The sequence below is a fragment of the Ursus maritimus genome, unplaced genomic scaffold (assembly GCF_017311325.1).
Source record: "Ursus maritimus isolate PB19 unplaced genomic scaffold, ASM1731132v1 scaffold_29, whole genome shotgun sequence".
Taxonomy (NCBI): Eukaryota; Metazoa; Chordata; class Mammalia; order Carnivora; family Ursidae; genus Ursus; species Ursus maritimus.
Genome location: NW_024425452.1, coordinates 12,355,261 through 12,381,496, shown reverse-complemented (window position 1 = coordinate 12,381,496; position 26,236 = coordinate 12,355,261). Strand labels below are relative to the sequence as shown.

Here is a 26,236-nt window from a genome sequence, read left to right as displayed (position 1 = left end):
AGATTCACACCCAACATCAACCTGATTGACATCAACAATGATAAATTAAGAGAGTGAAAGCAAAGTATGAAATACAGAGCAAGTTTTAACTTATGAAAAACATGACACTAATTATTTCCCAGAATGAACATTTAATAAATGATTTGGATTACGCTGGGAAAGGTAGATATGCTTTCATATCAAGAGAAAAGAGTACTTTACAAATGTAATCTGCCTGAAACAATGCAATTCACCAACCCCTCAACAACTAAGAAAAAAAGAAAGAAAGAAAGAAAAAATATCTGGGTATATGTATTCTTGTGCTATTTTAAAAATCATCCAGTACTTTAAGACAAATACTAAAATTATAAATGATTCAAAAGCCAAATCTTTAAACACAGCTCTCTCTGCAAAATTATTGATTTGATTCTATCAACTGATAAGAGAATTTAGGGAATATCAGTTAATCAAAAATGCTAATATTTATTGTTATTATATTACTGTATATATATATTATATATATGTATATATATATTATATATAGCCTTACATAGTAGGAAAAATGTATGACCATAACAATTAAACTTAGCAAAAGCTTGGTTTACAAATTCAGTAAATGATATTTCTTGATTTTCTTTGTAACATGTTAACAAGGTGTCCATCAGACCTATTGCAAAAATTTTCACATCATCTAATTTTGATTTCTGAAAACATTTAAAACTGATAAGTGCAAACAACTCATTCCAAACTGCTAAGTTTCAAGTAGGCATATAGTCCCTTCTTTTTATGTGTAAATTCATATGTATATTTGCAACACAGAATTCTTGCCACACAATTAATATTTGAATACACTGCCATCACCCAGAATATCTGAAAATCAGAGATAATTGAAAATCAAGCAGAATTCAATCAAGTTGAGAAAGAAAGCTTAACAATTCCCTCACAGAAGCTTTACTTAGAAACAATTCTGCTTAGCCATACAACTGATTCATGTGATTAGACATAAATCAAAGGTCTTCTCTGATTGTTTCAAGACTGGCCTCTTCTCACAAAAGGAATGAAGCAATTTCAAGGCTGTGTAGGGTGTCTTTGCATATTATGTTATAGCTTTTGGTAAAGAATTTTGTAAATTAATGATAACGGTCACATAAATCCCATTATCTTTTAAGTCATATTTCTAGATAACTTCAATTTATACAACAAATTTATTAATTCATCCAGATTATCCATGAAATTATCATGTTAAAATCACAGGGCTATGATTCTATACTGAGTCGTATTTTACCTAATATAAGTAATTATATTTATTGTGCTTTTGAATAATTATTGAAGAACTTCTAAGAGAAAGACTCTAAAGAGTCTAAGAATATTTATTTTGTTTGTAATAACCTACATATATTATTATATTTTCCTATTCAGTATATTAACAAGTATTTGCAATATATTTGTTTCTAATTTGCAAATACATCTGGATGTTATCCCAATTTATACTAATGAAAAAATTTCCAGATGTGAAGAATGCTTTTTTTAATGGAAAAGATTCATTTTCCTAAATTCCTCTTAATAGGTTAAAAAAAAAAGTGGAAGGAAGATACAGACATGAATAACTTCGTGCAGAAAATGGAGAATGGATACCTGTCAAATGCTCAGTTATCTTAGAATAGATCCCTCATTCACTTCTACACTACAAATCCCTTACCAGTGATAACAAATTTCTCTGTTGACATCTACAAATTCCCACCCCTTCAACCTCTCCCATTAATAACCTCTTGTGCTGTTCTCTAGGTTTGCCAATAATGCTCTAATTCCTTCTCCTTGAGGTTGTTTTCTGTTTTCTCCATCATTTATTTCTAATGTGATCTTTTTTTATTCCTTTGCATTAAACACCTCTCTAGAGCTGCCCTTGATTAGGTTCTCCAGTCACCAGCCTTCTTCTGATTCCTTGAGTCCCCTTACCATACACCTCCTCCAAAGTTATTTTCAAAACTCTCTTCTCCTAGAAAAACTATCCTGAACTCTAGAATACATTCATAATAATATCAGTAAGAGAGGACGCTTGCAGTGTTCTGTTGTCATCAAGTGGACAGTCTTAACCCTAACCCTAATCCACTCTTGGATCCTATATTATAGAAGCCATCAATTATTCTAATAACCAATCTCTGTTGTGGAGCTGTCACATAATTTTAGTCAACCTGAAATTAACTATTCCTATACATATTCAATTTTTCCTAATTAGTATTAGATTCCAAAGCATCTACTAAAAGCCAAAGTGATTGCTCTGCTATCTGAATAGTTCCCAAGATTTAGACAGCACAAGTTATATTGATCCATATAGTTGAGCTCTTCCTCCTGAATCTGTACAGCCATACAAGGCAGAAACTCTAGATTCCTTTTTGTCCTCATATGCAATCATTACATTATGACAGCTTGGCCTCCTAAACTTAACCTACTTATGGGTTTTGTCACTGATGAACACTTGTAATGTCACTGGACAGATACAGTCTCAGCCTTTCAAAGATGAACAATTTAAATAATATTTCTGGTATTCCTAGCTCTAGTTGTACCCCATTTACCTATCAATGGAGTGACTTTTTAAAATCTAATCAAAGTACACCTATGCTTAAGATGTCATCAATATTTTGTCCATGTATAATGTGAACTAAAGATCTTTCCTTCATGACAGAGCCCCTCTCTTGCTGTCCTGCCCCAACTCCCTCATCCCTTATTTTGTATTTTAGGTTTTAGAAATACTTTGTTCAATCTCAACCTTCTCGCCAGCATTGCGAACAATCTAGCTATCTTGTTCTTTTTCCAATCCACTTGCCAAATCTTCATTCTTAAATCAATCTCACTAACTGCCATTATGCTCTGAGACCCAGTCCACTTAAAGCTGCAATAATAATAATAATAATAATAATAATAATAATAATAATAATGACAGAGGACTTCCTAGGAAGATGGTGGAGTAAGAGGATCCTAGGCCCACCTCATCCCATGGATACATCTAGATAACACCAACATCAGTGTAAATAACCCAGAAAAACACCTGAAGATGCACAGAACAGACTCTTCACAGCTAAGTGTAGAGAAGAGGCCACACCAAAGAGGGTAGGAAGGGTGGAGACACAGATGGGAGAAAACAGACCCAGGGGGCTGTCCTTAGGAGGGAGGAACATGCCAGGTACTGAGAAGGGGGAGGAGTAGACCCCATACCAGTTACCCAAGGCATTGGGGACTTAAACTGGGAAAACAAATCCCCATTACATCTAGCTTTGAAAACCAGAGGAACCTAACTTCGGAAGTTCTTACAGTCAGTGGAGCTTAACACCTGGAACTTTAAAAATCAGCAAGCACAGCTCTGAGAGAGCTGGAGAGCAATAGGAAACTGAGTTCCCACCCTTAAAGAGATAGCACAACAAATAGTCCTGCTGAGATACAGCAGAGAACCAGCAGTTTGAAAAATGCCTGGGGAATACAGGAAAGAGATTTGTTTATTCATTTCAGAGGGTGCGTTGGAGGGGCAGGAATCTTTAGGTGATATCTCCAAGAACAAAAGAGCTAGTGGGTACCATTTCCCTCCCCTCCACCCCAGTCCACATACACAGACATCTGTGGGAACCAACATAGCACCAATGCTACCCACCTAGCTTGCTAACAGCATGCCCCACCCTCATGCTCTTCTGCAGACCCACCCTATCCAACATGCCCTTGGCAGGAGTTCATCCAAAGCCATGCCACAAGTGTGGCAGTGTGCAAGCAGACTTTTAAGGGTCCGGCACCACCTCAAAATGTCTCCTGCCCCAGGGAGAGGGAAAGAAAATCACACATAACAGTTCAACTATGGCTGTGAGCTGGGAGCAGATATCACCTCTGACTGCAGATTCCACCCTCCAACAAAAGCATCACAAGGGACAACACAGGAATAGTACCCTGCAGTTTAGTGCCACCACAGCTCTTGCAAATGTCTGGTCTGACTCAACTCAATCCCAGGGCAGCCCCAGGCTGACCCACTAACAACAGAGGGACCAAACCCTGCCCACAACAGGCAAAGAGAGATGTTGCAGATGACTTGACTGAAGGCAAACACAGCTCAGCCACAACAATAGAGCACATGCCACACATATAAGAGACACCCCTAAAGAGCCAGTTTCTGGTGAACAGGGGACATTGCACTGTAGGGAACTATAGGACCTCCTTTTTTTTTTAAGGCCACTACTTTCAAGAGCAGGAGAAATAGCTGACTTCCCTAACCCATAGAAACAGATATAGAGAGCTAGATAAAATGAGGAGACAGAGGAATATGTCTCAAATGAAAGAACAAGACAAAATCACAGCAAGGGAGCTAAACAAAACAGATAAGTAACATGCCTGATTGAGAATTTAAAACAGTGGTCTTAAAAATATTCACTGGACTTGAGAAAAGAATGGAAGATCTCGGGAGACCCTCAACAAAAAGATAGAAAACATTAACAATAACCAATCAGAAATAAAGAACTCAATAACTGTAATTGAAAATACACTAGAAGGAATAAGTAGTAGACAGGAAGAAGCAGAAAAACAGATCAGCAACCTGGAGAGAGTAATGGAAATCAATCAAGCTGACCATGAGAGAGAAATATAATAATAATAATAATAATAATAATATAATAATAAATGAAAATAGATTAAGGGAACTCAGCAATACCATTGAGCATAATGACATTCACATTATAGGGATCCCAGAGAAGAGAGGGAAAAGGGGGAAGAAAATTAGCTTGAAGAAATAATTGCTGAAAACGTCCTCAATCTGGGGAAGGAAACAAAAATCCAGATTCAGGAGACACAGAGAGCCCTCCTAAAAAATCAACCCAAGGATATCTACACCAAGACATGTAGTAATTAAAATGGCAAAAAGTGGTGATAAAGAGAGAATTTAAAAAGAGCAAGAGAAAATAAAACAGATAAAGCTATCAGTTGATTTTTCAGCAGAAACTTTACAGGCCAGAAGAAAGTGGCATGATATATTCCAAGTGCTGAAAGAAAAAAAACCTACAACCAAGAATTCTCTATCCAGCAAGGCTATCATTCAGGATAGATGGAGAGATAAAGAGTTTCCCAGATGAACAAAAGTTAAAGGAATTCATCACAACTAAACCAGCCTTAGAAGAAATGACAAAGGGGACTCTGAGTGTAAAGAAAGACCATAAGCAGGAGTAAGAAAAGTAGCACAAAAGCAGTAAAACGAAGTGTAACTATAAAAATCAGTCAAGGGATTCACAGAATAAGAGGATGTAAAGCATGATGCCCTATACCTAAAATGTGTGTGTTGTGGGGGAGAAGAGGAGTAAAAATTTAGTGTTTTTTAGAATGGGTGCAAACTTAAGCCATTGTCAAATTAATATAGACTGCTATATGTATAAGATGTTATACAGAATCCTAATGGTAACCACAAATCAAAAACTGGTAATAGATATGCAAAACATAAAGAGAAGGGAATCCCCATATATCACTAAAGAAAACCAGCAAACTATGAGAGAAGAGAACAAGGGAAGAAAGGAACAGAGAAGAACTACAAAAACAACCGGAAAACAAGTAACAAAGGGCAATGAGTACATACCTATCAATAATTACTTTGAATGTAGATGGACTAAACACTCCAATCAAAAGACATAGGATGATGGCATGGAAAAAAAAGCAAAACCCATCAATATGCTTCCTACAAGAGACTCATTCTATACCTAAAGATACATGGGGATTGAAATTGAAGGGATGGAAAAGCATTTATCATGCAAATGGAAGTGAAGAAAGCTGGAGTAGCAATACTTATATCAGACAAAATAGACATTAAAACAAAGACCGTAACAAAAGACAAAGAGGGACACTATAGAGCCATAAAAGGAACAAACAAGAAGATAAACAATTGTAAATATTTATGCACCCAACATGGGAGCACCCAAATATATAAAGCAGCTAATAGCAAACATAAAGGAAGTAAACCATAGTAATACAATAATATTAGGGGACTTTAACATCCCACTTACATCAATGGACAGTTCATCCCCACAGAAAAACAACAAAGAAACAGTGGCTTCAAATGATACATTGGACCAGATGGATCTACCAGATAAATTCAGAAAACTCCATCCTAAAACAGAAGAATACATATTCTTTTCGAGTTTACATGGACCATGCTCCAGAGTAGATCATTAATAGGCCACAAAACCAGTCCCCACAAATTCAAAAAGATCTAAGTCATACCATGCATCTTTTCTGACCACAACACTGTGAAATGAGAAATCAACCACAAGAAAAAGCCTGGAAAGACAACAAATACGTGGAGGTTAAATAACATGTTACTAAACAAAGAATGGGTCAAGCAAGAAGCCAAAGCGAAAATAAAAAAAAAATGTGGAAACAAATGAAAATGAAAATGCAATGGTTCAAAATCTGTGGGCTACAGCAAAAGCTGTTCTAAGAAGGAACTTTATAGCAATGCAAGCCAACCTCAAGAAGCAAGAAAAATCTCAAATAAACAACCTAACCTTACACATAAAAGAGCTAGAAAAATAAAAGCAAAACCCCAAAACAGTAGAAGGAAGGAGATAATAAAGATTAAAACAGAAATAAATGAAAGAGAAACTAATAAATGAAATAGAATGAAATTAGGCCTACTTTTAAAGGATCAACACAATTGATAAAACTTTAGCTGGACACATATGAGTAAGAACACAAAATCACAAATGAAAGAGAAGAAATAACAACAAACACCACAGAAATACAAACAATTTTAAGAGAATATTATGAGAAATTATTTGCCAACAAATTAGACAACCTACAAGCAATGAATTAAATTCCTAGAAATGGATGAAATTCCAGAACTAAATCAGGAAGAAATAGAAAAATTGAAGAGAACAATTACTGGCAATGAAATTGAATCAGTAACTTAAAATCTCCCACAACCAAAAGTCTAGGATCAGATGGCCTCACAGGTGAATTTTACTTAACTTTTAAAGTAGAGTTAATACCTATTCTTCTCAGAGCACCTGGCTGGCTCAGTCAATAGATCATGCAACTCTTGATCTCAGGGCTGTCAGTTCAAGCTCCATGTTGGACGTGGAACCTACTTAAAAAAACAAACAAACAAAAAACCCCTATTTTTCTCAAACTAGTCAAAAAATATAAGAGGAAGGAAAGCTTCCAAATTCATTCTATGAGACCAGCATTATCCTGATAACAAAATCAGATAAAGACACTACCAAAAAAAGAGAACTATAGGCCAATATCTCTGATGAACATGGATGTAAAAATCCTCAACAAAATATTAGCAAACCAAATCCAACAATACATTAAAAAACCATTCATCATAATCAAGTGGAATTTATTCCTGGGATGCAAGAGTTGTTCAATATTCACAAATCAATCAACATGATATATCACATCAACAAGAGAAAGGAAAAAACCATATGATCATTTCAATAGATGCAAAAAAAGCATTTGACATAGTATACCATTCATTCGTGATAAAAATCCTCAACAAAGTAGGTTTAGAGGGAACATACCTCAACACACTAAAGACCATATATGAAAAACCCACAGCCAATATCATACTTGATGGTGAAAACCTGAGAGCTTTTCCGCTAATGTCAGAAACAAGACAAGGATGTCCACTGATAGCACTTTTATTCAACATAGTACTGGAAGTCCTAGCAATCAGGCAACAAAAAGAAAGGCATCCAAATTGATAAGGAAGAAGTAAAACTTTCACTATTTGCAAATCACATGATACTTTATATAGAAAACCCTAAAAACTTCAGAAAAAATTTTCTAGAACTGATAAATGAATTCAGTAAGGTTTCAGGATACAAAATCAATATACAGAAATAAGTTGCATTTCTAAACACTAATGATGAAGTAGCAGAAAGATAAATCAAGAAAACAGTTTCATTTACAACTGTAACAAAAATAATAAAATACCTAGGAATAAACTTAACCAAGGAGGTGGAAATCCCGTATTCTGAAAACTATAAAACACTGATGCAAGAAATTGAGATGACCCAAAGAAATGGAAAGATATTCTATGCTCCTGTTGGGAGAACAAATATCGTTAAAATGTCCATACTACCCAAAGCAATCTACAGATTTAATGTAATCCCTATCAAAATTCCAAGAGCATTTTTCACAGAACTAGAGCAAAGAATCTTAAAATTTTGTGGAACCACAAAAGACACAGAACAGCCAAAGCAATATTGAAAAAGAAAACAAAACTGGAAGTATCACAATCTTAGATGTCAAGATACACTACAAAGCTGTAGTAATAAAAAATAGTGTGGCACTGGCACAAAAATAGACACACAGATTGATAGAACAGGATAGAGAGCCCAGAAATAAACCCACAATTATATCATCAATTAATCTTCAACAAAGGACACAAGAATATGCAATGGAAAAAAGACAGCCTTTTCAGCAAATGGTGTTTGTAAAACAGGACAGCTACATGCAAAAGAATGAAACTGGACACTTTCTCATACCTACAAAAAATTAACTCAAAGTGTATTAATTACCTAAATATGAGACCTGAAGCTATAAAAATCCTAGAAGAGTGCACAGGCAGTCATTTTTCTGACATCGGCCGTAACAACATTTTTCTAGAAATGTCTCCTGTGGCAAGGGAAACAAAAGCAAAAATGACCTATTGGGACTACAGCAAAATAAAAAGCTTCTGCACAGCAAAAGAAATAATCAACAAAACCGAAAGACAACCAATGGAATAGGAGAAGATATTTGAAAATGATATATCTGGTAGGGGATTAGGATCCAAAATATATAAAGAATTATACAACTCAACACACACACACACACACACACAAAGATCCAATTAAAAATGGGCAGAAGACACACAAAGACATTTCTCTGATGAAGATATCCAGTTGGACAACAGTCACATGAAAAGATGCCCAACATCACTCATCATCAGGGTAATGCAAATCAAAACCATAATCAGATACTACCTCACACCCGTCAGAATGGCTACAATCAAAATCACAAGAAACAAGTGTTGGCCAGGATGTGGAGAAAAAGGAACCCTCATGCACTGTTGGTGGGAATGCAAAGTGGTACAGCCACTGTGGAAAACAGTATGGAGGTTCCTCAAAAAATTAAAAATTAAATTACCATATGATCCAGTAATTCCCCTACTGGGTATTTACCCAGAGAATATGAAAACACTAAATGGAAAAGATAAATGCACCCCTGTGTGTCTCACCGTCTCCTACTTTATTTCCTATCTTCTGGTGAGTCCTTTTTACATTCCTTGTCTTCTTCCAGCCTCTTCTTACATGTTGGCACTTCCCTGGCCATTTACATTGTCTGAAATGCCCAGGCCCTAGTTATCTGCCAAGAAGACTTGTACTCATTGTTCATATTTCAGCTACCTACAGTGTGACCCTTCCTGATGGTCTGGGCTGATCTAGCTGTCCTCCTCCTGAACTTCCCCTTGTTCTTACAACATGTTCCCTTTCATTGTTACTGTTTTCAGGTGGATCTTTTTCAAGTTCCTTAAAGGCAGGTACTATGTCTTTTACAGTTAATTCCCTTACTCTCTAGTACCTGGCATATTATAACATGCAGGAATGAAGAAACAGAGTGTCTAGTGGAATAGGAACAAAAGGACAGAGTTCAGGGACAAAGTGTCTCCTTGAAGAAAGCCTCATCACCTTCCTCAGCAACTGTCCCCTCTTGTTCTGCTCTAGACTCTGGTGAGTGAAGATGAGGAGGGGAAGGGGGACAGTGACTCTGATAACCATTCAGTCTTTATCTCACCAACAAGAAAAAAAAAATTTTGAGTTCTGACATTAACAGGTCAGGAGACCCTCCTGTTAAAAGGTTCCATCAGCTTCCTGCTGGAACTGTCAAAACAACTTGATTTTCCATAAATGTACTTCCTCTGCCCCGTGGGCTAATGGCACAATTGATTGCTCACCCAGAGGAAACAACATGCTACCACTGAGGGATTTCAGGGATCCTGCCAGCATCAAAGCAGAACGAAGCCTGGAAGTGTAAGGAAGGTTTCTATGTCTAACACCCTATCCAAATAATTTGTTGTAATTTCTTTTCCATGGATCCATAAAATCTAGGTACTTAATAAATATGCATGCCAGTGTCCTAATTTCCCAGATTTTCATGTAGGAACATCCTCTATTTACTCCCAGCCAGTTTTTCTGACCTCATATTCCATGTCTTCTCCTCTGTTCTTATACCTAAGCTACATTTGAAGCAATATAAAACCTCTCCCTTGGGCGCCTGGGTGGCTCAGTCAGTTAAGCATCTGCCTTTGGCTCAGGTCATGATTCTGGGGTCCTGGGATCGAGCCCCATCTTAACTTCTTAAATAGGGTAAATTATCTGTTGAGAACCTACCATGAGCCAGGCACTGTTCTAGGCACATTACATATATTATCTCATTTAATCTTCACAAGGAAGGTTGATATCATTACCCCATTTCACAAATGAGGAAACTAAGCTTTATAATTTCAAGTAACTCCCTAGAGGAGCACGGCCAGCATGTTACCTGTGTCATTCCTGCTCTCCCAAAGCATCTCTCCAGTGCATGGGCTCCTTTCCTTACCACAATCCATTTCTCAACTTCATTTCTGTCCCTAACACCCCACTCACACTGTTCCCCTTAAGGTCATCAAATGACCTTCTAATTCCAAAATTTAATGGGCTCTGAAGGTTCTACTTTTTTTGACCTTGTTTTGTATTTTATTTTTCCTTTTATTTATAAGATTTTATATTATTTTTATTTACTTGACCTTGTTTATAGACTATTATTTTTGTTGAATGTCCCTCCAGCTTTCACTGTATGAAACCCCTCTCTCCAACTTCTTTGGACCCCTGAGTCTCTGTCATTGGCTTCTATTCTTTCACAGGTCCTTTACATTTTGCTATTTCCTGGCTTGTACCTTACATCCTTTTGTTCTACATGTTCTACATTCTTTCCATGAGTAAATATCATCACTCTCATCAACTTACGTAGCAAATATCTCCAGTCTCCCATCCCTCTCCTGTGTTCCAGATTCATACTCTCAGGTCCTTCCTAGAGAACATCATGCTGTGCCATCAAGGTATCTGAAGCTCCACATCAGATGTCCTATCTCTTCCTATCACTTCCTGAAACCTATTATTTTTCCCTCAATTAATGATATCAACATTCATCCAATTTCCCTGGTTAGAAATTTTATCCATCCTTGACTTTTCCCATCTATGTCGATGAACAAATCCAGTTAAATCTACCATGCAAGTGCTTTTTATTCCCACTGCCACTGCCTGAGCTACAGGCTTTTTCAAAGGTCGTTCAGCCAAATCACTCTGTGTTTGTATGTGTATATTAACCTCTCTTTAACTCTAGTATTATCCCTAGATAAGACAGTACTTAGACCTTTACATCAACATTCAAGATGCCAACACTCAAAAACACTACTTTCTTTCTGAATTTTTATTGAGAGGATTTTGATTCAACTGCTTATTTTACATAGCATTTTTACTTTTGACCTGCACTTTAAATTTTTTAATTGTTTAGTGATTTTTTTTAACATACCACACTTTTATTTAAACATGTTACTTCACTGAACGTATTTGGAGCATAACGATATTCAACCCAATATTTTGTATTGACCGTGTTCATGATAATATAGTAACTACTGTAGGGAACAAAATGTTTAATAGAAATGGATTTACCATGGACTTTACCTCTAAAGACTACAATCTGCTAGGGGAGATGAGGCATGCACCAAATAGTTACAATGCATGCTGAAATAGGAGAATTGTTATAAAAGATGAACAGGAAAAAAGCTATCAGGATCATATTGAGGGATAGTTTATTTTGACTCAGAGAACCAAAGCTGACTTCATAAAGGAGGCAATATCTGTGCAAGGACTTCAAAGGTGTTAACTCTTAAATATTCATTCCTTTTATACACCTTATTGAACCTCACCTATATGCAAGACACCACACTAAGTGCTGGAGACAAAGAAATAAATGAGACAGACCTGGACTTAAATTGCTCTCTGTCTAGTGAGGAAGAAAGATAATTCATTATTACAACAGGGTGAAAAGGAGCTATAATGGAAATTTTCTAAAAAGGCTAAAAAACTATATGGAAAATGGTACAGATGGAGAAGACCTAACTCCTCTTCAAAGGGAATGTTTCTAGAAGGAGGCACTACTTGAACTGAGCTTAGAGTATCGAGTAGCCTAGGCCAAAATGGAGATGGGTCTGGGGAAGAAAGCAGCTTTGAGGAATCAAGGGCTCAGGGATGGAAAAGTATGAAGTATGTACTTTTGTGGTAGTTCAGAAGAGCTGAAGAAGAGAGGTAGAAGATGTGGATAGAAAATGGCATCTAGGATAGTTTATGGAAAGGTTAAACGCCAGGGCAGGAACTGAAGCCATCTTTCAGAATAGCTTAATAAATTATTGCTGACTAGAAGTGCTAATTTATGGACAGTTCTATAGACGAATTCGTTTTTACCAGGTAGACCAGAAATTCACTTAAGTGACTACATTTCTGGTTGAAAAGTAGATGTTGTTGGCATCAAGTAATCCAATCAGGGATATTCTTTAGACTTGTTGCTTCTACTACTGACTACATTAAAATTCTCAGAGTGCCTTCTTTGGTTCTCTAGTCATTACTCTATGGTTGACATTTGTGGTTAACAATTACTTTATTCTTCTTTCATCTTATTTTTATTTGATGATGGCCTACTATTCATTACTCAAATGGATTATTATAGGAAATTGAAATAGGATCAATGGCTACTCCCAAACATTTCAAGATCCAGTATTCCTCCATTTGTGGCAACCATCATTTTCAGCCGCTGTTAATGAATTAGGTTGAACTTTGCCTTTTCATTTGGAGCTTTGATAACATCAACTGTAACCTACTGCCATAACCTTTTTTTGGACAAAAGATTCCAAAGTGTGTATTCAGGCTCTAGTTTGCTTCTGTATATTTGGTCACATACAAACAAATTAAATGACCAATGCAGGGAAAGAAATCTAGCAATTGGGGGGAAAAGTAAAGTAAAATTCCAAAAATTGCTGCAGAATATTTGCTTTGTTTATTTACATTTGTTATTATCACACCTACATGTTCCTCTTCAAAGGGGCCACATCAAATTACCCCACCCTGACTTTGGAAACCCCCGTGTCTCCAACTCGGTTATTTCAACATCTTTCCTGAGGCAAGAAAGAAATATTTAAGCCTATCACTGCTTACTGAGAACATGTTTAATTATATGATTAGAACATTTCCAATAACTGAGAATAAATTTTGAGAAGAAATAAATGTTTTAGTTCAGTAGACTGAGGTAGGAGTACCCCAGGGAGAGTCTTCTATTACCAAAAAGTAGCCTAAGGACACTGGATGCTTATAGGTGATATAAATTCAGCATCAGGAAGTCAGTGAAGGCTGCAGAGATGAAAATAGGCGGCACCTACTCTACAATTATGCATAGGTCCTAGCAGCACCAAAAGGCCAACTCACCAATAAAAATGTTTTCCCAACTACTTTGAGATGCTTACAAGTGCCTGGTCTAGCAGATCCTAAACAGGACATCTTGGTACTGACACACGCTTTCTCAAGGAGAACTCTGCATCCGCTGTCCACTCCCAAAGCCAGCCTCTTCATTCCTGACATTCTACCTACGCCCTGTCAAAGTCATTTTATAATTTCATCACAACAAATAGCCAACCAAAGGCAAATTCTTCCTATTTTTCCCTTCAAAATCGTTCCCTAACCACTCCCTTTCTTTCCTGCCATCACAGAAATTGGTCTTAAATAGGTTCTCCAACTTAAAGGAATTATTCGATTTTGCTGCTAAGTTTTGGGGTAGGTATCTTCTCCCCATTTCACTGAGGCAAGACCTGGCTACTGGCTTCCAGGACCACAACAGATATTCTTCTTAAGACACACAGGCAAGAATTTTTTTTTCTTACACACTCTTATTTCCTAGCATATCTTTTTACTATTCTTTCAGTAGTTAAAAGTAACATGCCTGTGTCTAACATCCAACCAATGTCTTCCCAAAGGATCTTTCTCATATCTGCAGTATGCTGCTTGATGCACCCAGCAAACCAAGCAGTATCAACCTTTTCCAAGAATTGTTCAAAAGTAAGAGATACCATTCTCCCAGATCCACCTCAGCTGAACATTTTACATCTTCTCTTCAGCCAATTCACAGTACAATTATATAATCTTTTTTGTCTTGTGAATTTATTATCTATATTTACTCTGTGATGATTTATGATCTTGGGATTTGGGTTTTTTAATCTTTTTCTTTGAGAGTTTTGTATGCCTCAAACAGGAAGGCCTTTGCAGACAGCCTAGGATAAAGAGTATGTAAACATTTTTTTTTTCTTATGACAAGAAGAAAAACCTACCTGCCCGTGCTTTTGCTGAGGGACAATCCCATGAGACATTTCAGGATATGATGGGGCCTGGAGGTCTGTCCCTCGTGTTTTGGGACGCACCACGTCAGAGACCAGACTGGAGGAAATTGCTAGAGATTTGGGCCGAGAAGCTGTAGTGCCCGTCCCTTCACGGGGGCTTTGTTCACCTTTTCCACTTGTAGCTTCATCTTCCCCTTCCGAGTCCACAATAAAGACATATTCAGCTTTGAAGAGGTCACTTTGCTGCATTCCTTGAAGTTCTTTTGCTTTAATTTCCCTTGCTTGTGAAATCTTTTCACTGCCGTCTGAAGGATAAATCAATGTCCCTTGGTTTCTCTCCGGTTGGCTCCCAGCATTCAAGGTCAAGTACTCATTGGACTCCGACTGCAATTAATGTAGAGACATAAAAGCATTGACATTGGTTTGACAATAGCTTCCTTTTTGACTGTACACTTAAAAGTTAACCTCTTTATAATCTCCAAGGCCAAGAATTTTTTAAATATATTTAAAAATCAGGTTGGCTAAGGAGAGATTGGGTTGAAGTTAATGGCTTACTTTTATCAGCCCACTTGTTTGTCCTGGTTCAAGCCCAATTTAGGGCTCAATGCTTTGAAATAAATCATGACATAATTTCTTAAAAAGAGATAGAGACAGCAATGTTTCCCATGAAGATATTCATGAAACAAATGGGAGTTGGTCAAGGGTTTCTTTATTGGTCAAGCAAAACCTGTATATCCTATATAAGCCAGGAGAGAAAGGAAACCCCATTGAAAGTTTCTAAAATAGTAAAATCTCTCTAAAAGTCTGAGAGAAAAAATAAAATTGCAACAAAATACATAGCTATTCAGACAAAATCATCCAAACTAACTGAAAAGAACTCAAGAATAAGACACCAAAAATCAAGTAGATATTTTTAGTACAAAGTATTTTTCACTGCTATTTTATTTTGTAATTCTAAATCTTTTCCCATCCAATTTCCTATGAGCACATAAAGGGTTTACAAGACCAGAGTAAGATAGCTTTATCAAGCTATCAAACATCTTTTTCTAAAATGATAGCAGCATTGTACACTAAGATTGTGTTTAAAAGACCCAATGTTTATTTTTCTGGTTTTGATAACCATGCTGTGGTTACTATCCTTTTCTTTGCAACACTTCTTTAGGCCTAAAATTACTTCAGAATAAAAAATTAAAGAAGACACTAAGCAAACGAAAATAAACTAAATTCCAACCACAGTGGTAAATCTAACGTGCGCTATTATGTGCATACGTATTGTGTGTGTGAAAACAGAAGTCAAACCATTGATGATATATAACTAACCTAAGGAGGCGATTTCACATACCCACTGCACATTTTTCAGCTGATGATGATTTAGTTGAGATAAAATACAAATTGCCTCCAATTAGGATTTCTTGGACAATGGTCATTTCACATTTTAAATTACACTACTATATGGTAACAAAAACCCAAATTGGAAAGAAGTTTAAATTAAAAATAACAGGATTCAAAGACAGATTGCTTATTATAAAAAGTAACAATAATTAAAAGGTGGCAAAAATTGAACTAGTTTTTGAAAAATTATTAATGAACTAAAATAACTCCCTTTCCCTGTATTATTCCTTATATTCCACATATGAGGGAAACCATATAATTGTTTTTCTCTGCTTGACTTAAAAAAAATTTCTGCCCAGATTTGTCTATTCTCTCCAATTTACTTATCAAATCATTGATTTACATCAGAACAATAAAATAAAAGAAAGTAATAAAATAACTCCTTTCCCCAGTAGCCCATCATTCTCTATTCCTTTACTCTAATATATTTTTTACAGCTTTATCACCATCTGAGATTTTATTATATACTTTTCACTTTTTTTATTGTATGCCTTCCCAAGAATGACTTATATGAGTTGGCTTTATCCATTTAGAACACAGCACCATGCACACAGTGTATTCAGTGAGTGGTTGAATATGTAAATAATCAAGGGATTATTTACCCTGTTCTATTATATTGAACTATTTAAAAAAATAGGAAGAAAAATTTTGAATATTTTAAATATGTAGTTGTGCGTGATCATTGCAATCAGCAAATAAATATCAACAACTTAGGAAGCTGTGGAGCTTTGCAACCAACATGAATTCATACACCCACAGTCTCATGTGTTCACAGTGCCTATACAAAGGATCCCATAAATATGCTATATAGAGTTGAGTACTGTTCAAGAGAAACTTCCCAGAAATTCTTACTGTAGCATTTAAGATCTCCCTGAAATAATTTGACCTCAATAGTCTTTGAAATAAGGTAGTAGCATTGGAAATCTCAGACCACAGATACATTACAACTTTCTGGATAAGACATTTTCATACGGAAGAATGAAGGGGGGGTTAAACAGAAAGGGCAATGAACTACGAGAAACTGTGGACTCTGGGAAACAAACTGAGGGTTTCAGAGGGGAGAGGGGTGGGGGATTGGGACAGGCCGGTGATGGGTATTAAGGAGGGCACATATTGCATGGTGCCCTGGGTATTGTACGCCAATAATGAATCATGGAACACTACATCAAAAACTAAGGATGTACTGTATGGTGACTAACATAGCAAAATAAAAAATTATTATTAAAAAATAAAAATAAAAAAGTAAACACCTACAAAACAGACTTAAAAAAAAAAAAGATGTTTTCATACAGACAAGGTGGACCAGATTATTTTACCCCCTTTAGTGATTCAGGTATGCCACAAAAATCCCCCAGTCATATTTTATTCATAATAACACAATATTAAAATACATTTTAAAGAGAAAGCTTTTGTACCCAAAATGTCATTATTCTAACACAAGTCATTTGCAAGGTTTTTAAAAATTTGTTTTAATTTCATTGCCAGTCTTGGTCTCATTTTAGATAAGTATAATCAACATATAAATATAATTTTATAACCAATTTTGTCTCTTACTATTATAAAGTTAACATTTTTCATGGAATTACATAATCACTATAATTATAACTTTGTGAAAATGATGTATTATCATACTTTTAACTTTTTTCTGATTGTTAGCTATTAGGCTATTTTTATTTTTCCCTGTTTTCCTACATAACATTTTTCTGCTTTTGTACTATTTCCTTGGAATACCTTTCCAAGAGTTAAATTATTGAAAGGTTATGAACAGTTTTATGATTGTGGATAAGGGTTTTCCACCAAAATTGCACAAATTCACAAAGCTAGCGGCAAAGTGTGAGCATGTCAATATCTTCACCACCGCCCCAGCACTGGATATTGCACTTTTTAAATTTTGCCAATTTATTGAATGTAAAACAATAATGCCTCACTGTTTTATCTTGTATTTTCTGCCAAGAAATTGACAGAAATTCAACTTTTCAAGAAATTTTGTTTTTATTATTTTAAGACATATTTGGGAGAAGAGGAAGTGCCAGGAGGCAGAATGTGTCACGTGAGTAGCAAAGGATAGGATGTCAACTGAGAAGAGTTGTGAATAGTGTATTAGAGAGAAGGAGGGTATGATAATGTTTGGGTTTCCATTATACAGTTACATTTTCAGTTAACTTTAGATTTCAGAGTCATCTCACTTTATGCAAAGGAAATAAACATTCATACAAATTTCCAAGTCATTCTTATGGACAATTTAATGTTTAATATAAAATTGCTTAATATAAAGAAAGAACAAAAATAATCCTACCCTATTTACAGTTTCTGGATTCTTATCACTTGGTTCCTCAGGAATTTTAACAAGGAATTTAGAGGTGTCAGCCAACTTAGAGTGGGTTGGTAGTCTTCTGACAGTGGGGACAAATGTGAAGATCAGAGGTTTGGCTTCAGACTCACCAGAAGAGACCTATGAGACATGTAATAAATTAGACTTTCAGTCTTGTCAAAGGTTTATCTTGACTTCATTTTCTACATAGCATGATTTTACCTCATTTATTTTGATAAGTTGACTATTATCCTGTGATCGTGTGTATGGTTGCCAAAGAAAACAGCTATAAAAATAGTGATAGTGGATCAGATCCCTTTTTTTATTTATTCCATTTATCAGAGAAAGCAATACAACCCCAGAAAGATCCTCTTGTAGGGGATGGCAACAAAACAGTGGATCGGCTAGTTGATCTCTTGGAACACTACAGGAGACCTCTACCTCCACAGGGTCATCACAAACACAGCATCTAGTCTGTTTCAAAATAGACTTTTATTCATTTAACCCTGGGTTAGCAAGTTCAGTCATAATCAACATAATCACCATAATCACCAAACATGCAAGAAACTTCCAACATGTATCACCAATGAGAATACTAAAAAATGGATTTAAAATTGAAATATGCTTTTTGGCTATTAAAATACCAATGCCTATCCTCAAGGATATACTTTCTGTTTCATTCATGCTTTAGTCATTCAAGAATAATTGTGTTTAATATTTGTTGTGGGACAGGCCCTCAGGAGCTAGGGGTGCCCTAGTGAATAGGAAATGGTCAATAGACCACACACAAGAAGAAAAAAGAATGTGGACAGAATACTAAAGGAAAAGTGACGAGATGTACCTGCCTCCCCACCCTGGGAAACTCTGTAAAAGGCAACACCTGAAATGTAGGTCCCAGTGAAGAAGAAGATAAAGATATCTCAGACTGAGAAAACCAGATGAGTGAAAGCATGGAAGGGCAGCAGCAGTGGGGTGTGGCTCAAGCTTAGATCCTGTCCTATTGACAAGAGAGAACCATTAGAGCACGATAGATTGGGAAATGGCAAAGTCATATTAGAATTTTAGATAGATAATTCTGGTTTTAAAAGACACATGGCTAGTGACAAGCGCAGAAAGCCAAAAGCAATAGGCTGAGGACTACGTGAAAGGGAAAAAGAGAAGACAGTGCCATAAATTTTCTCTTTCAAGAAATTTGGATAAGGAAGAAGGAGGGATGTTGGGAGTAGTTAGCGAGAGAAGGAGAGTCAAGAGGTGCCTGTGTTGGCATGTAATTGGATAGACTTGAACATGTCTGTAGACTGGGGGGAGGGATCAGGAGAGAAGGAAAGCAAAACAAGGTCCTGGAGGAAGCAGGCAAAATAAGTTAAGGGAACAGGAGAAGGAATATGGCCTCCTTTGAGTCAGAGAAAATGAACCAAGATGCAGAAAATCTCATGAATGTGGTGCACCGGGGAGTGAAAAGGTGGCATAATCAACATCGATGATAAAATCAGCTGCACTTCGTCAGAGTAACACTGCCCTTCTGCCACCTCCTGTGAGAAACCCAGACCTCAGAGTTATCCCGCCATCCCTGTGGGCTACACACACCCCTCGTTCTTTTCCCATCTCTACTCTGCTCCAACTCGAAGCATCTCCGCCATACACTTTCTGGTATTCAGTCAGCCATCACAATATCCTCCATGTCCTTATCCTCTTCTCTAACTATCCTAGCTCTAACTGAACCACGGCTTCCTCTGAACAGCTCTGTCTCTAAGAAGCTACCTCAGTGGTAGCTGTTTTCTCTTACACTGGGCCTGGAAGTACAAGAGTGTCCTCCTCACTCCCCTGTACTGCTTCCAGACCATCCCTCTTTCCTCTTACCTAGAAACTTCCAGATTTGAATCTCTTGTCATTGGGCTATACCACTCATGATCTCTCCTCTTCACTGTCATCTGCCCACACCCAAATGGAGCCCTTCTTTCTTTGAAGATTTAGTTCCTGGCTCAATTTCACTCTCTTTAACACTGCTTTGTGCAATACCCAACATCATAGCCTATAGGTAATTTTCCTCATCTTGTGTTGCCCGGGCCTCTACTCCTTCCTGCCTCTCAAATCCCCAGCCTCGACCAATACCCATAACTCCTCTATAATGTCACATTTTCCATTCTCTGACCACCACTTCTGTGGTGGTATTCTCCATACCTCCCTCTCATACTACAACTCCAACATTTCTCAGACCTCACCAGAATGAAAATCTACTGATCTCTCCAACATTATATTGTCCCATATTTCTTTTTTTTAACCAGCCTCAGTGACTAAATTCACCACAGTTACCCCCATGCATACTCCTCAAGTGCCTTAACCTCTCTCACATCATCCCCTCCATTTGGGTAAATTGCCATCCTCACTAAATCTAACCTCCTACCTTCCCTACTCCTGCACCACAGAGGTATGTGATTGGAGGAAATCAAACAACTATTCTTACTGACTTCACTTCAGATTTATGACTCTGAGACCAAGCAGGCCCTTCAATGCTGCTCTATAAACATACTATAACTATATAGCCCATTCACTCCCCCACATGCCTAGAAAACTCACATCCTCTCCTCTTTCTTCAAACCCCCAACATCTTCTTCCATGGTCTTACTCTGAGCTGATGACTTTGTTTCTCATTTCATTGAGATAACTGAAGCAATCAGAAAAGAATTTCCAAGCTCCTCAGCACCACATCTATTTACCCACCCGCATCTTTATTCTCTTACATGGCCTTAAGTCCTGCCACTATGTCCCTACTAAAATCAACTCTCACTTGAATATTTTGCCTTCGACTAACTTTCGTTTATTCAACAAGGTGTCATTAAATACCTACTAAATGCTAAGATACCACTCTAAGTGTTGGCAAAGTAATGGTGAGCAAAAATCTTTACATTAATGACATTTACATTCTAGAGGAGGAAGTAGTAAACAAAAACAAAAATATGTAAGATATTTAGTACTTATATAGTTTTAAGCTATGAAGACTGGCTATAAGGCTATTGTAATAACCCATGGGAGAGAGACAGTAGGTTGAACTTGGGTTGCTTGGTAACCATAAGAATTACTAAGATTCTGGCTATATTTTATTTATTTTTTTAAGATTTTATTTATTTATTTTTGTGAGAGAGAGAACACGAGTGGGGGGAGGGGCCGGAGGGGCAGAGGGGGAAGCAGACTCCCTGCTGAGCAGGGAGCCCGATGATGCTTCGGGACTCAATCCCAGGGCCCTGGGATCATGACCTGAGCTGAAGGCAGATCTTAACCAACTGAGCCACTCAGACGCCCAAGATTCTGGCTATATTTTAAAGGAAAACTTAGAATTTGCTTAAAAATTAGATGTGGGATGTAAGAGATAAATAAGAATCAAGACGAGTACAAAATTATTGACCTGAATAACTGCAAGAAATGAGATTTTATTTGCTAAAATGGGGAAAACAAGAGGTGAAGCTAGTCTGAGAGTAAAGATCCAATTTGATATGCCAAATATACATCCAAGTGGAAATGTGGGTATGGAAGTCAAGTTTAGAGGAAAGTCTGTGCTAAAGATAAAATTATTAGGGTTGTTAACTTATACATGGTATTATAAAACTACAAGACCAGATGAGATCACCAAAGGAGAAAGCACAAATAGGAAAAGAAGAGGTCCAAGTTTGAACCCTCCAGACTTGGAACACTCAGTGATCTAGTCGCTAAGAAAGAACTAGCAAAGGTGACACGGGATTTTAAGGAAAATAGAAAAGACTGGAATGTCATTGATATCAATAAGAAAGCTGCCTGACCATAAACAAATGGATTGACAGGCTATGCTGAGGGCCCATGAATTTGTTGTAGTGAAGCCAATTTGCTTGGCCGTTTGTTATTCCCTCCAGGGATATTCAAATGGCCACTCACAGGAACAGAGAAAGTCAATTGTAGCACTTACAGAGCTGGTGTTCGGAGGTAGTTTTAGCACAAGGAAATTGAAGAAATTGAGAGCCCTGGTGAGAATAGAGCAAATGACCAAAATGGAGTGGAGTTTGGACAGGTCCAGGAGAGGGACCCTCAGATTCAAGGGACCAGTGGTCTCTAAGGCTCAGAGAACAGATCTAAGAGCATGGTGGGTGTCTGGGAGAATGGCTTGGGGTTACAGCATGGTATGTAAGAGTGTAAGATTTACAGGTATGGTAATTCTGTGTGGTCTAGGCTTTGGCCTTGAGACTGAGCATCTGAGAAGAAAAAACAGAAAAGGCACTGAGCTTGTAAAGCTCAAGCAACTGTGAGACAAGAAGGTTGACAAGGTCAGCCTGGTGAAAACCAAAGTCACACTGGGTGACAGCAAGACTGGACTGGACAGAGAGAGGATAGCATGGAGGCACAATGTGAGCCTGGGGTCAGGAGGTGCCTGGAGCAGGCTGCCTGGGACACTAGATTAGTAATCAGATATTTTCCTTGTGAGCATGTAATCAAACAAAGAGGACTGGATATCCTTACAGGAGATTTCACCCGAATTATAGGTCTAATGAACTAAATGTAGAAAATGAATTTTCTGGTAACTAAAAATGAAAACAGCTATGCCTTCTAGAAACTATGCATATTCCTTAAGGAATATCAAATATACAGGCAAACCCTTCTGAGCCAACTCTAATATTTTAATATTCTTTTTTGGTAAGATTTTATTTATTTATGAGAGAGTGAGAGAGTGCGCAGGGGGAGGAGCAGAGGGAGAGCGACAAACAGACCCTGCGCTGAGCGCAGAGCCAGACACAGGGCTCTATGTCAGGAGCCTGACACCATGACCTGAGCTGAAACCAAGGGTCGGACGCTTAACCGGCTGCATCACCCAGGTGCCCGTAATATTCTCTTATGCCTTTAAAGACAGTTGTCCGTATTCCCTCATTGCAGTGATGTCAAAATTCCCAGGTTGCAACTAATCATCAGAAAATAATAAATCAATGCTCTCCTTTGTGGTAAGGAACATTAGATCCCTTGTGAGATTTGGAAAGCCCATTAGTCTTATCAGCAATAACAATACAACACACTTACTGGACAGATTATTTCCTAGGAAGGCTTTTTTACATGACTAATCTCATCAATATCATGATAGATGGAGAGTGGTTTTAGCAACAAAATCACTAGAGGTAGTTCAGATAATTCATCACAGAATTTCACGTGGGCAAGAGATAAAGACAGTCCTTTAGGAGTCAAAAAAGAGTTGACTTTGTGACCTTATCCCCAGGTTTTGTAGGCCTGCCCCATCTCCCCACATGATGACTGCAAGTCTATCTTGGGTTCTATATCAACGAAATTTAAATACTGGTACATGAAAGGCTTCAGTATAATTGCCCCAGGGATACGACATACATATAACCATTATTAACAGGAAGTGGCTTTGCCTTCTAAAACACACACGATGCTGAAAACGTACTTCTGCCATGGCCTTGCACAATTTCTATAATGCAATGCCACCTAAATCTCTGAAATACAAACAGACCTCCACTATTGACACCCCATCAACTATAGACTTTTTAAAGGGGAATAGCTATAATTTTGGTGAATAAAATGGAAACAAAATATAAATGAAGACTGATGCTTCAGTGCATGTTGACAACAGAAGCAACAGAAAAGTAAAATAATTTCTTTCTACGTTATTGTGATATTTCCTGCAGACACATCCATATCCGACATAAAATGTCTTCCCCTGTATAGGAGAACAATTTTTTAAAAAAATTTTTAGTTGAACCAATACATGATGTCATTCAAGAATAACATAAAAGGCAAAACCTAATAGGACTAAAGACGTATTCGTCTTCCTAGGTTACCGCTGGAGAAAAAGATCAGGGGTAAATTCCTGTCTGCACACACGTCCTCAGAAGCACAGCCACAAAAAGGGCAATGCTTTGGTATCCACTTTTAAGCTGGAAGTACAGTGTTAGCACGGGGCTCTTTTCATTGCTCTTACCTAGCATACTCTTATCTAACCAAGGAGGTACAGATTTTCTTTTTTTTAGTACAGAATTTAGGTTGGAAAAGGATGTGAAATTACACTGGCTACACAATGCAACATTTAGATCAAGAGCCACGTGTTAGCTGGTAGAGTGCTGAATGCCCTGTTCAGAAAAGAAGAAAAAAAATTTTTTTTTCTCTTTACTGCATACGGTGGCCAAGCTCCAGTGGAGCCCAGAAATGAATCGCTATGGTGATGAAAAATCATTTTCCACACAAAGCAGAAACAGATGCATGTTAATACTATTGCACTTGTTAAATGCCAGTTTAACACTATCAGTTGTCAATGCCATTTAAAAACACATCTTAGTTCTTATCCTTGGGAAACTATTTTAATAATTGAAATTAGACCTGAAAGGATTAACATCTTGCCCTAACTATGGTTTCAGGCACTCCGAACTCTCTAAGACTCTCCCCCTCCCACCAAACAGCCGAATAATAACTGAAGAAATCACGTTTCCCCATGCCATGCAAGTTCACTGCTCTGTTGCTCAGTTTCCTGGCTGCAATGCCTTCCTGTCGTCTATTCCCCTAAAAGTTCTCTTCCTTCCCATGGTGACACCCACACTCACAGATGGCCACTAGCCTCCTGTTAAGAGGAGGCATCGCAGGGTGTCAGCTTCAACACTGTGCCAAGGGCAGTCCCGAGCATTTTCTGGGGTTGGCCAGTAAGCAGTTTGCTTTTATCTGCTCTCCCTTCCACTAACTGTAGATAACATTTCATTTGGATATACAGCCAAATTTATCTCTACCCAGGCAGCTCTCGCTCAAGCCCTCTTGCAGCAAACACCGAAGTGCACAGCCTTTAAAAGTTCTTGAAAGCATTAAGGAAAGACTTCCCTTTACCTGGGGTGTGGTCTGAATGCTCCCTGCTAAGACGCTGGAGTTCATTTGGAAGTAATTGTTCCCCGCAGTCACTCCGAAGCCCCTGTTCTGGAAGCATTGATTCATCACATAAGGGAGTGAGCAAACCGATGACTGAGGTGGGAAGGGAGCCTCTCACTAAAACAACACACACTCACACAGAAAAAAAGAATTCTAAAAAGAGGTAAAGTGGCATCCTCCCTGAATTGAAGAATTCTGTCAGCTCCCAAGACTAGATTTATGTGTAGATAATTTTTAGATTTGGAACTTCATGAGAGGTCATGTTGACTGCTGAATCGAAGCCAGGAGAAGTAAAAAAAAAAAAAAAAAAAAAAAAAAGGAAAAGAAAAAGAAAAAGAAAAAAAAAAGCCACCTATATGTATTTGCCCTCTTTTCTTGTCACGCATGTATTCCAATTACATATTCTACGACAAGAGAGAAGCCAGATTGTGCAGGGACGAGAAGCTGATTGAAAGGCCCGGGCATCTGCCAATCTCAGCAACCAGTTGGTCACACTCACTGAGAACATTTAGAGGTACAAATACGTGCAAACACTGCGCCTAAATAAAGCACTAGAAAACACACAGCGATCCGTTTCAAAAAATCAGTAGCATTATCGGTCTTTGGCATGTAAATGCAAGCAGCAGGAGCATCTGTAGTGACTGAAGTTTTGCTATTAATCACATTAGCTCTAGAATGAAGCTTGGAGTCAAATATCTGTTGAAACAAAATTCCCTTCCGAGGTTCCTGGAAGACAGTGAGTGTCCTGACTGCAGACAAACAGACCTCAAAACTTCACACGTGAAAGTGACTGGCGTCTTCAGGTTTCAGTATTCCTATTTTTTTTTAAGTATTGATTTTTCTCCAAATCTGTAATATCTATATTTGCGCTTTGGCAATTAAAGATGTTGTGGCCCAAGGGCTGGTTATAGACTGAAGGCTATGGGAAGAAATGAAGATTTTAGTTTGGGGGCCTGGATTATATCTCTTAACATTTTCAACCTTATCAAAAGCCGGAATTTGTGGAAACATTATGAGTAAAAGAATTGCCAAAAGTGATTCTACTAGTACACTGGCAAAAATTCTTCCAAATAACAGCACTTTTTGACCTAGAAAATTCTCTAAATTTCTGAATAGAAGTGCTGTTACATCACTAGACAAATTATATGCCTTCCTCTAGGCTACGTGTATTTATGTATACTCAAAAGAAAATATAACACCCTCCTGCCCTCAAAGAGCTTAGAGTCCAATTGAGAATAGAAAACAGA

The 26,236-nt window shown here is 37.5% G+C and overlaps 1 protein-coding gene across 1 annotated transcript in view; it reads right to left on the bottom strand.

Moving 5' to 3' along the window:
• The window catches only part of LOC103663989 (muscular LMNA interacting protein), a 134,944-nt gene extending 109,618 nt beyond the window's left edge, over positions 1-25,326 (bottom strand). The window contains 4 exon segments of the mRNA XM_040643588.1: positions 14,396-14,788; positions 18,093-18,248; positions 24,951-25,013; positions 25,015-25,326. Coding sequence (XP_040499522.1) covers positions 14,396-14,788; positions 18,093-18,248; positions 24,951-25,013; positions 25,015-25,047 — 645 coding nt within the window. The 5' untranslated portion in view covers positions 25,048-25,326.
• Between the last annotated feature and the right edge of the window lie 910 nt (positions 25,327-26,236).